This window comes from Dysidea avara, chromosome 9, assembly GCF_963678975.1.
Source record: "Dysidea avara chromosome 9, odDysAvar1.4, whole genome shotgun sequence".
Classification (NCBI taxonomy): Eukaryota; Metazoa; Porifera; class Demospongiae; order Dictyoceratida; family Dysideidae; genus Dysidea; species Dysidea avara.
Genome location: NC_089280.1, coordinates 9,921,530 through 9,934,839, shown reverse-complemented (window position 1 = coordinate 9,934,839; position 13,310 = coordinate 9,921,530). Strand labels below are relative to the sequence as shown.

Below are 13,310 nucleotides of genomic sequence, written 5' to 3'. Positions count from 1 at the left end.
TATTGTGCACTCTGGGTGATGACTACTCCATCTTTGATAGTAGAAGGTATATCTGTAGTATGAGAATGACATCACTTTTTTCTTATGTTTGTGCATGTAATGTGAACAAAAACCTGTTAGAGGAATGTTTCTGATGCTGATATAGCCAGTTGAGGTGGATGGTGTAATAAAGTATTAGCTTTACTGAGCTAAATAGTATATACATAGCTACCATAGATAATAGCAATGTTAACAGGAGTCAGAGTTTATAGGTGATTACAGTAGGTTTGCTCCAGTGCAGTCGGTTAAACTGTCATGTAAACTTGGATGTCATATATGGTGCTTATGTAGTAGCTATTTACGTAGTTGCTGTAAACCTCTTGTACTGCCTTTTTCAGTTAGATTATATACAACTGTACAACTATATGTGACCAGTGAGCAAAATTCTATTTCCTATAAAACATATATAACTACATAATAATATGTACGTTACATAAAAATTACACACATTTTAATTGTTTCAGTACACTGAAAAAACACAAATCAATAAACCACCATCAGATTTGCATGTTCAAAGAGTGTACGAAATATTTGTTTCAGTTTTTGTACAACAAAAGGCACATAAATTATGGGTGCTAATTTACAATGTGGTAGAAGTAAAGTTTACCATCACCATTTGCTTGTTGGAATGGCCTTCTTCTTTGTTCACACGGGGAGCACAAGAAAAGCACTATATGTATCTAATGAATTTTTGGTGAATAGATTAAGCCAAGTCCTGTCTTCGTAGATGTAGCTATTCAGTTATGAGTTATGAAAGCACTTGATATTTATATGCTGTACTGTTGTACAAATCGGGTTTATTGCTGTTTCAATTGTCTAGCACTAAAACTCCAATAGAACTTTTCTATGTTACTGTTTATAACAGAGAAGTAATAAAATGAACTTTAAAGAAAGAATATGTGAAAAAATGACTGGTGTTTGCTCAACTCGTCACATATTGTTAAACTATCATTTAACTTTTTATTTGAACTACAGTACATATATATGACTACATACAGATATAATAATTATAAATTGTTACTATGATTTTCCCTAAAAGCAAATTAAGTTTGTATCATAATAGAAAAACTGTTCATCTGGTTACTGGTAATGGTACTGGTCCAGTCAACAAGTAGTAGAGTGTATCATGTGATCCCTGATGATCATTATCCCACCAATGATAACACTTATACTCTACAACACTGCCTCAACTATACCTGGAAATACTTCACCTCTAATGTACAACTACACTTCCTACCAGGGCAATACTTCCTTGATACTGACCTGAGAATAAGTGGCATCAGTAACTTTTCACTTGTTGGAAATATTTCTGATGGAGAAGTTCACACTGTGATAAACTGTTCCTCTCCAGCTAGTGTGTTAGTGGAAAGAAGTAAGAACATCTTGATTAGTAACCTTGTTTTGTGGAATTGTATTAATGACAACGTCATTGAATATACTGTGGCTAGAGACATTGAAGATGATCCTGATGCATATAAATTCAAGGAAATGTCTTAGTTTATCTTTCATTGCATTGAAGTACAAATTATACAATTTAAATCCATATTTACGTGGTTCCCAGCAATTTGTGGTATTCAGCTTAAGGATAACGTGGGCATTTCTCTGCTGAGTCACATCTCATCAAATTGCCTTGTAATTGATTATCTTGATCGCCATTACCTTCCTCCTCATATGATAATAGACGTTATTGTTTTTAACTACACCCAAATATTTGCAAATGTTATACACTACTCAATCAGTATAGTATGTAATAGTTACATGAATAATCGCTTAAAAGTGGGAATTTTTGAAACATATTTTTATAAGCCTGAAGCAGTTTTAATCCTATGTAACCCTAACTGTAAAACTATAATATATATTGTAAATTGTAAATTTGGTAATATAGAGGGAATTGAAACTAGATACATTCGAACAGCTAAACAAAAAAGAACACTGTCCAGAAGAAAGTGTGATGAAAATTTTGGTGGGGACATAATCAAGGTTTACAATTCATTCATATTGCTATTTAAAAACACTTCATTTTTTTGGATTACTGGAGTACGATCAGTAATTGATGCTAGCAACGTTAAGATTTATTTTGAAGGGTCAGTGCTATTTGAGAACATTCAGAGTACTTGTTGTATCATTAATGCCTACAATTCTCATTTGACGGTCCGTAATCACACTAGAGTACTAAACAACACTGTGTACACATTAATGAATGTTACTGAAATATATCTTGAAGAAGAATCTGTGTTAAACTTCACATTGAACAATGCAACACATTTATTTTCATTATCAAATGATGAGCCATATGTAACAATCTTCAAAGGAAACGTGTTTATTGAGACATTAGTTTCACCTTGTTTATTTCAGTATGTTTCTAACAATGGAAACTTAGACAGTTACTCACTTCAAAATAGCAAAAAGTTGAAATACAGCATTATATTTAATAATAATTTTGCAGAACAGTTTTCTGAAGTAAAGTACAGGACAACCCATTGCAGCTGGTCCCCAAGCGGTGCATTTCTAACAGCGCACCCTAATTACATCAATAAAAAGATTATTCATTATTATCAGAACAATTTTAAATTACAGGACAATAAAGAAATTTGCTTGTGCGATAACAGCAATAATGCAATTTGTCAACGAGATGAATTGGATTCAATTTATCCAGGTCAAACAATCACTCTGCAATTTATACATCCAAAACAAAATTTTGTAGGACATTTCAGAATAGATGATAAACCTGAAAGAGCATGTAGAGGTCCCAATGAACCAGTAGTGAGGCACATTGATGATATTAAGTGTACCACAATGGAGTACACAGTATTGCACAAAGATGGAGGTCAATGTGAGATTTATGTAGTATTTCAATCATCGTCTTTTACATATCAATTAATAGAACAACATTATGTAATTCATCCAGATTACTTAATTGATTCACGCACTAGTTTATCTTTTGACATATTTTATATTCCTTTACGACGTTGTCCTAAAGGATTTTCACTGTCAATCTCAGGATACTGCCAGTGTGATCCAATCCTATCACATGTCGTATTGGTGCATCTTACATGTGACATCAATGATGGTACAATACCACGTCCTGGTAATAGTTGGATATCTGGTGATACCATTAACAACTCGCACACTTATCATATGTCACTAAAATGTCCATTTGACTACTGTATACCTCATTCATCTGACATAAATTTTACTATCAGTGACTTGCAATGTCAATTCAGTAGGTGTGGTGTGTTGTGTGGAGAGTGTGAGCCTGGTCTCAGTACTGTGTTTGGGTCCTCTCAATGTAAACACTGTTCTAATATCTATTTGTTAATTATCATACCAATTTTTGTAGCAGGACTTGTTCTTGTGTTTCTATTATTTTTCATTAACCTTACAGTAACTGATGGATATATAAATGGATTTCTATTTTATATCAATGTTGTTAGCATTAATACCTCAACATTTTTTCCAGCTCAAAATGATTCAATTACTTTTGCACACACATTTATTTCATTAGCTAATCTTGATCTTGGAATTGAGACATGTTTTTACAGTGGAATGGATGATTATGCCAAGATGTGGTTACAGCTAACATTTCCCATATACATCACCTTCATAGCCACAGCACTCATTATCACCAGTCGATACTCCACTATGATACAGAGACTCACAGCTCGCAGAGCCTTACCAGTACTAGCTACTCTATTCCTATTATCCTATACTAAGATCCTGCGTACAGTGTGTAGTGTGATGTTCTTCTACTCTACAATCACTCACCTACCCAGTGGACACTCTACACTGGTGTGGTCGGTGGATGCAAACGTTCCACTTTTTGAGGTGAAATTCACAATACTATTCACAGTATGTCTTCTCCTGTTCCTTATACTACTACCCTTTAATATAGTACTGTTGTTTACTAGGACTCTGTCCCACTTGAAATTCATCAATCATTTCAAACCATTGTTGGATGCCTTTCAAGGTCCATACAAAGACAAGTTCTACTACTGGACTGGTCTACAGCTTTTATTAAGAGCTGTGTTTTTTGGTGTTTCAGCTCTGGACAGGAGCACTAACTTGATGGGTAGTATTATACTAGCTGGAGTAATGATTTCCATACATGGGTATGTTCACCCATTCAAAGACAAATCAAATAATATTCTTGAACTACTTCTCTTTGTCAACCTCCTAATTCTTTTAGTAGTGTCTATATATAACACTCCCAATGTTATTGCAGTTAATATATTAATAGCATTGGCTTTTGTGCAGCTAATATACATCGTGCTAAAATGTGTACAGCAATATTTGCAGATAAAGTGCAGTTGTACTGTTACTGCTAGAAGTGCAATTAATATTGCAAAATGTTTTTTTCTCCGAAGGCCACCACAAGTAATTCAGCCACAAAGCTATCAGCTTAGAAATATTGTACCAGATGTGGCTTACAAGTATGATGAGTTCCAAGAACCTCTTATTGGTGTAGACTAATATATGTGCATTATAATTTTGTGACATATACGCACACTTATATATATTGTAAATATTATTACTATTATAATAATATTGACACTTTGATCACAGTCAAAATTGTTGTAAATCATGTTCACATAGAAATAAAAAGTTGTAGTGAAACAAGGGAGATCACCTACAACTACAGATATACTGGTAGACAATTAATTCCTGTTTTAGTCTACTGCACATGTTCCACACATAAAATTGGCCACCATGTAAGGCTTATTTTATTATTTTATTTTAAAATTTTTACAGGAGCAGCACTGATGGTCCACTGGTATCCTGTACCATTGGCCAGAAGTTACACTTATTAAGTTAGCTATATCCTACTAAGTACAAGTGAGAATTACATTGATTATAGCTAGCTACAGTGTATTAAAGAAAGTCAAAGTATGGAGTTCTCAGGTACTTGCAGCAATTAACACAAGGACACAATAACGAGTAAGTACATTTGATAGGAAGTGATTCCAAAGGTAAGTATGTAGTTTTTGCTTGATGGTAAGAACATTAAGATCCAAATCAATGACAGGGGGGCATGTCGAGTATTTCTGGTAGCAAATGAGATGTATTTTTGTGATGTCGAAGCCTGCGTGAAGTGATTTGTAATTCTTCATGAAGAACATAATACCACTTAAGTCAAATGAATACAATTTGAGAAGACAAATCTTGTAGTCAATGGTGAAATTGTTGAGTATATACAGTACTTAGATGCTTGGCATTGAACTTGTTCGAAAAGGTGTACGTATTTGATGAGATGTGGTTTCCATAAAACTGAGCAATACAATAACTGAGAGCGAACAAGGGATATATATAGTTGTTTCTTACTGTTGATGGTGTTATGAGTTGAGAAAGTACGCCTCAATAGGCCTGATAACTTTTATGATTTGGCAATGATGTGTTGATAATGTGGCTCCCAGGAAAGGTTGGAGGAAAGTAAGATACCAAGATCACAATGAGTGTCAGCTCTAGTAATAGGAGACAAATTAATATAATGTAATAGACAGGCTAACTTGTAAAGTGGCTCAAGGTTTTGCTGTACAATGCTCAGTAGAGTTACACACCAATGTGGCTGACGTATGTGACTGTAATAACCAAAGAAATATGATGCCAATTTTAGCTACTATGGAAACCAAGCAGATATTATTTAGAAAAATATATTGCACACAAGAAATACTCTACAAAACAACATGCTTTCAAACACACATTTAGTTTTATGCGTACATAACTCAAAGTAGGAGTACACCATTGGTTTCAAAGTTTGACATTTCATTTAATAATATTGGGGGAAAAGTGTAGGTCAATATCTTGAGTGTGGGAAGTGGATATGATTGGAAGCCTGGTTTTAAAAAAATTTGGTCACTACAGTGTGACTATGTGTGCATTTGGCTACATGAAACCTTAAACTCCATCCTATTTCATTAAATTTGGCCTGCTTTATCATCCCTGACCTCATTCCAAACACAATGGGTGGGGTTCCAGGTAGTAAATGTAACTAAGCAGAGACCTAGTTAAAATCTGCTTTTGTACAGAAGTCATAGAGTTTGTAGCATACATAGAGATAAGGATATACTTACATGCCCATACAGATAGTTCTTTAGGCCATTTTCACTGTAAAAAATATATACTTACAGTTTTAAGAGACGCAAACGTGACTATTCTATTGACTGCTCTATCAGAGTATATTCATCTTTTATTACAAGCAATCACCAATGAACATGGGGCATGGCTAAATAATTAGATCCAAGTATGTAATTTAGTTAATTAATTGTTGCCAATATAGTAAAGTTGATTGCTAATAGCAGTGAAAATTTCATACACAACAATACACATGTACATTAGTAGGGAAGTGCAGAAGACATATTTTACTTGGTTTCAGAATTAATAAACTCTAGAACTTTCTGAGTGTCGTAGAGGAGATGAAAAATACTCCAAACTTGTTCTATGCTAGTCCACATGCACTGGCTGAAATTGTGGATCCTCCAGAGTACATGATTATTTCCACTATAGCTATGGCACACCAATCAGTAGGCACCCGTGCTGTTCTTTACGACAGTTCTAATTCTGTGGTTAACAATGTATTACTACTAACAACAGGTAATTAAGTATAACAGATCACATGCTTTATGCACAGTTAGAAATAATAGGCACACTAAACGCTTCAAAATTAGGGCTGAAACAAATACTTGAGTAGTTGAGTACTCTTTAAGAATTTTGGTGCATGTTGCCTTGTCATGCAGGATCCCTAACACCAGTACTTTAAATATAGTGCATGTATCAGTACTGTTACTTGATAAGGTCTGGTATAAAACATCACATAGGTATGACTACAGGTGGCTAGTATTTGTAAGCACTTGATCAGTAAGTCTAGGGAGCAGCTACCTGAATACTAAGAATGGTTAGCCCTGTTCAAAATAGGTTATTGTGCAATGCTTGTGATGGCTACGTGCATAGTTTATTATTGCATCAAAATCAGACAACGCATTCTGAATTTCTGATTGCAATTGAATAAATTATGCTTATGTATGAAGCTGGATTACACATTACTTTGATGAATATGTTGAAACTACAACTGAACCTGGTACAGAATCAAATCATTATTAATACACACGTTAATGTATGTATGCATATTGTAAGTGTGCAACTCCATTCACCATAAAGTGCTCATAAACATGCAATAACAAACAGTGCTTTTGTTATTAGCTACATCACACAGAAATTGTTTATTGCTATGTGGATAGTTACTTTGAGAAAGTATAGCAAAACAGCAGTGTTTACCAGTGAGGATGGGGAGCTATACTCTTTTGTACACAAGTTTTGTATTGTGGTCCCACCAAATGCTGTTCCACCTGACAAGCAGACTATTTATTATAGGATGTTGCTCTGGACCATTGCTACATACTTCCACCTAATTGCAGACATTTAAGTTTCATATTTTGTGGAAGTGAGAGGAATTGACTCCTTTTGGCAAACAGTACTGGTGTACAGTGTAAATATCACGCAATTGATGATTAGCAATTGTGATTGTGAACCAGTGCTGAAATGATTATTCAGTTATTTGACTATTTGGTCAGCATGGTAGCTCTTAGGCTTTACCTTGCTCCCTAACAAAAGGTTTCAATACTTATTCAATAGAAGTATAAGCTTAAAGAATAAATAAATATTCTCCGATTAGTAAAAATTGCTATTCGTTTCAGCACTATATTATGAACAGTACCACAATGTTGTAATAATTATGTCACTGCAATACACACAGGGCAATGACTGGTGTTTACTAAAATTACTAGGCCATTAATTTTGTGTCTGACATTGACATTTTATCTACGAAACTTTTGTGGATTGTGTCTAGTTTATGAAGTTGACAAAACATTTCCATATTTGAAGCTGAATACATCTGAGAATAGAAAGTTCCATTATCTCATGATTACAGCTTAGCAGTTCCACCAAAGTTTACCAGATGCTATTCAATTAGCCCACTTTTTTGTATCTATGAATTCACATTACTCACCAAAGAGAAAGCTACATGATGATATCTACACTTCAATCTATACACAACAGAATACCTTGGGACTGATCAAAAGTGCCCTGATTATCAAGGTGTCCTGATATTCATGTCTGATAAGGGAATTGGGACATTTTAAGTGTCCTGTGATTAACAGGTTCCACTATAAAAACCTAAAGTTTGCATATTTTTACATGTAACATACTGCATGTACTGTAAAGTGTATATGGGACAAAGCACCAGGTTGTGTACCTGGCCAAATTAATGCTAAATGACTGTATACTCTATTGGAGTACTTCAGAAAAAGTACAGAAATATGCATTTACTAATTTATTAGTTATCTGAACAGAAAGTGGTCATCAGCCATCAGTAGGCCTGCATCAAATATGCCAGCATAATAAAAAGCATAATAGGCTGGAGTGCTATGACAGCATAATGCTGGCATATTAGGTGGATATTTCAAACTATTCCATGAAAATAGATTGATACTCCCTAATAGAATAGTCAGTGGAAACTGCAATAGAGCACTCAAATACATTGTACATAGCTCCTTAGATCAATACTCGCTAATAGAACAGTCATTTTATAGTGAAATACTCTAACAGAGCATTCACTGTTTAAAATGTTCCATGATAATTGTCACAAATGTTGCTAACTTAGGAACACTGAAAAAGCAGTGGCGGAAATTTTGGGAAATTCCTGAAAGTATTTTGGGCAAAATTGAGCATATTTGACTCAGCCAGACGGTCAGGATGTTTTCTCCCTGTTAATTTCATGTGTCATAATGCTTAGGCCAATGAAACTTGACTAGCAGTTTCGCGTCATCGCCCGCATGCTTTTGGTATACCCGCATGGAATTTCATTATTGGTATTTCAGATCGAAATACTCTAATAGAGCAGTCACTTTTACTCTAATAGAGCAATCAGCTATGCTGCAATGGAAAAATCACTTGTTTAGGAGTAACAGAAATAGCTATATATTCTTATATGGATTAGTAACGTACTTTAAGAGTAATCAGTGTAGATCTCACTGTTTTTTTTTTTTTGGCAGAAATTTTCATATTTGGGATGTGTGTTGTGCTTTTGGAAAATAATGAATAATGAATAATAACCGCCCGCCCGCATCAAATTTTCAAAAATCTGAGCGAGAAACTGGTAATCAAGTTTCATTGGCCTTATGCAGAGAATATATTCTGATGTCCAGAGTGTAGCCATAACAATAGCATATAGCACAGCTACACCAGACTGCTCTGTTATAGTTTAGTGTGATTCTCTATTTTAAATTAACATCTTTGACTGTTCTATAAGAGTACCTTGTGTTTTGCTACAATATAAAATTAATTATATTCTTTTAAACTCAGTTTCCAAAAGCCTTGGACCTTTTCCCTTTATTGCCTTGGTTGCTTTAATGGTATATATAGCTACACTATTTCTGGTTCTTTCTTTGCTTTAAGTAATGTTATTTAACTTTAAGTATATAAATGTATACATTTCCATCCATTTATAGTGCACACTAAATAACGATGCACAACCTGATTCAGCTACAAGGGAAAATGTTTCGCTACATTTCTCAAAGTATACTCTTTACCAGATGAATACTGATACAAGTTTCCATGATACTGGACAGTTTAGAGCAGGTAGCACATCAACTTGGTATTGACAGACATCAAGTGTTAAAAATTAAAGGAAACAGCACACAAAGTGAACAATGCTATGTAGCTATCAACTACCACTTCATTGGTGGCAATATCTCTTATCTTTAATTTCTAAAGGGAATTTTCACTGCTTGCAATCTGGATGAAAACCATCAACTAATGAGCACACATTTGTATACCAGAAAGTCTATTTTACATGTTGTTTCCAGAATGAGGTAGGAACTTGGTAGCAGACTTGGGGTCAAATACATGAGTATTTGTATTTAGCATTTAAATACAATTTTGAGTAATTGTACTTGTATTTTAGAAACTGGATGTATTTGTAATTAAATACTTTCCTAATGTATTTAAATACTCACAATTATTTGATCATAAGCGATGTCATATGAATATCAGAAGGCAGAGCCCTGACAAGAGAATTCTGGTGTGGCAAAATGTACCCCCAAGATTACCAAGTCTTCTGGGGAGATATGTACAGTAATTAATATGTAAAGTATGAGCTAGAGGAAACGTTTAAATGCTATAAAATTGGAATGCAATCCTTACATACATACCCTTCTTAACTATTTCTGAAGGGGAATAGATACTCTTTCTATTTACAATATGTGAACATTCTATATTAGAGCATAATATGGTAGCTTAAGTATTAATGTATTTAAAAATGTAGAGATCCAGCAATGAAAAATAGAGATGAATGATGCTGGTGAAGTCTTATCTCCAGCCCCGTGGGTCCTGACAGGATTAGAAACCAGTGGCGGAGGAAGTAGTTGATATGGGGAGGGGGGGGGGGGGGGCTGACCAGGGGTGGAAATGAACTGAGGCACTACATTGTCTCTGATTTGGTAAGGTGAGACCAAAAAAAAAGTCACACAACCAGCTGACAATAGCTGCCCACCTCACCAGCTACGAATTTATACTGATAAACTACATAAAAATCCTTACATAGCTCGCTACACCCTGCTCTAATACTGTGATTGCTTTATTAGAGTGACTGCTCTATTAGAGTATCTCGATCTTGATCACGGTTTTCAGCCCCACTCCAAGAAGGATAATTTCGCGTGATATCATTCTGAGGGGGAACTAAACCCCGCCCCCCCACACTGTGAAAAAAGAGGGATATAAGATGGTATTTCCAGTGGCTTATTGAATACAAAAAAGCTTGGTATAACCTGTATCTAATCAAAAACAGCCAAGCTGTAAAAAAAGGTGCTTGGTCTTGGCACAAAATTCACCTGAATTGTCGTTATTAAAATTTAACCATTAACCTACCATCACAGCCATTTCTTGGCCGCCACCTTGGATTTCACATCTTTTTTCACCATGGCCTTTTTGGGGGCCGCACCTTTTTTTACAGCTTGGCTGTTTTTGATTAGATATCACTTCTTTTTGTATTAGTATACTGCAAAGCCGGCCTATGGCTAGCTTTGGGGCTTTTTTAACCCATGTGTTTTTTCTTTACCACAGGAAGAAGAAAATAACTTAAAGAAGATTTGTAATACTTCAATTATTTTTGATTTTATTAGTAATTATACAAATTATATACATATATTTATTACATGCCCATTATTCCCCACAGGATATTTTTTTGCAGCTGATCTCTCTACTGGGTGACTTGAAATGTAGCTGAACTATATACAGGATGGTTTCTTTGTAGCTGAACTCTCTACAAGATGACCTCTTCTAGCTGGTCTCTCTACAGGGTGATTTGTTTGCAGCTAAACTCTCTACATGGTGGTTTCATTGTAGCTGAACTCTCTACATGATGGTTTCTTTGTAGCTGAACTCTCTATAAGGTGACTTCGTCTAGCTGAACTCTCTACAAGGTGATTTTTTTGTAGCTGACCTCTCTACAGGGTGATTTGTTTGCAGCTGAACTCTCTACATGATGGTTTCTTTGTAGCTGAACTCTCTACAAGGTGACTTCGTCCAGCTGATCTCTCTACGGGGTGATTTGTTTCTAGCTGAACTCTCTACAGGTGATTTGTTTGAAGCTAAACTCTCTACATGGTGGTTTCTTTGTAGCTGAACTCCCTACATGTTGGTTTCTTTGTAGCTGAACTCTCTACAATGTAACTTCTTCTCTACAGGGTGATTTGTTGTAGTTGAATTCTCTACAAGGTGGTTTGTTTGAGGCTGAACTCTCTACATGGTGGTTTCTTTGTAGCTGAATTCTCTACAAAGTGATTTGTTTGCAGCTGAACTCTCTACATGATGGTTTCTTTGTAACTGAACACTCTACAAGGTGACTTCTTCTAGCTGATCTTTCTACAGGGTGAATTGTTTGTAGCTGAACTATCTACAAGGTAACTTCTTCTAGCTGATCTCTCTACAGGGTGATTTGTTTGTAACTGAACTCTCTACATGATGGTTTCTTTGTAGCTGAACTCTCTACAAGGTGACTTCTTCTAGCTGATCCCTCTACAGGGGGATTTATTTGTAGCTGAACTCTCTACAAGTGATTTATTTGCAGCTGAACTCTTTATGTGGTGGTTTCTTTGTAGCTGAACTCTCTACAAGGTGACCTCTTCTAGCTGATGTCTCTACAGGGTGATTTGTTTCTAGCTGAACACTCTACAGGTGATTTTTTGCAGCTAAACACTCTACATGGTGGTTTCTTTGTAGCTGAATTCTAGTACATGATGGTTTCTTTGTAGCTGAACTCTTTACAAGGTGACTTCTTCTAGCTGATCTTTCTACTGGGTGATTTGCTTGCAGCTGAACTCTCTACATGGTGGTTTCTTTGTTGCTGAACTCTCTACAAGGTGAATTCTTCTACCTGATCTCTCTACAAGGTAATTTGTTTGTAACTGAACTCTGTACAAGGTGCGTTTATGTGGGTGATCTCACTGCAGGTTGATTTGTTTGTAGCTGAACTCACTAAAGGGTGATTTGCTTGTAGCTGAACTCCTTGCATTGTGTCTAGTTTCTAGCTGATCTCTCTACAGGGTGATTTGTTTGTAGCTGATCTCTCTACAAGTTGATTTGTGTGTAGCTGATCTTTCTACAGGTTGATTTGTTTGTAGCCGATCTCTCTACAGGGTAATTTGTTTGTAGCTGAACTCTGTACAAGGTGCTTTTTTGTAGGTGATCTCACTGCAGGTTGATTTGTTTGTAGCTGAACTCACTAAAGAGTGATTTGCTTGTAGCTGAACTGCTTACATTGTGTCTAGTTTCTAGCTGATCTCTCTACAGGGTGATTTGTTTGTAGCTAATCTCTCTACAAGTTGATTTGAGTGTAGCTGATCTCTCTGCAGGTTGATTAATTTGTAGCCGATCTCTCTACAGGGTAATTTGTTTGTAGCTGAACTGTCTATAAGGTGATTTGTTTGTAGCTGATCTCTCTGCAGGTTGATTTGTTTTAGCTGAACTCTCTACAGGCTGATTTACTTGTAGCTGAACTACATTGTGTCTAGTTTCTAGCTGATCTCTTTACAGGTTGATTTGTTTGTAGCCGATCTCTCTACAGGGTAATTTGTTTGTAGCTGAACTCTCTATAAGGTGATTTGTTTGCAGCTGAACTCTCTACATGGTAGTTTCTTTGTTGCTGAACTCTCTACAGGGTGTTTTGTTTGTAGCTGATCTCTCTGCAGGTTGATTTGTTTGTAGCTGATCTCTCTACAAGT

At 35.6% G+C, this 13,310-nt stretch overlaps 1 protein-coding gene across 1 annotated transcript; it reads left to right on the top strand.

Moving 5' to 3' along the window:
• The first annotated feature begins 1,128 nt into the window (after nucleotides 1-1,128).
• Nucleotides 1,129-4,596, top strand: LOC136267464 (uncharacterized). Its single transcript, XM_066062627.1, has 3 exons — nucleotides 1,129-1,411; nucleotides 1,925-4,148; nucleotides 4,404-4,596. Exons 1-3 carry the CDS (start codon nucleotides 1,129-1,131, stop codon nucleotides 4,507-4,509), a joined length of 2,613 nt encoding a protein of 870 aa, XP_065918699.1. The 3' UTR covers nucleotides 4,510-4,596.
• The last annotated feature ends 8,714 nt before the right edge of the window (nucleotides 4,597-13,310 follow it).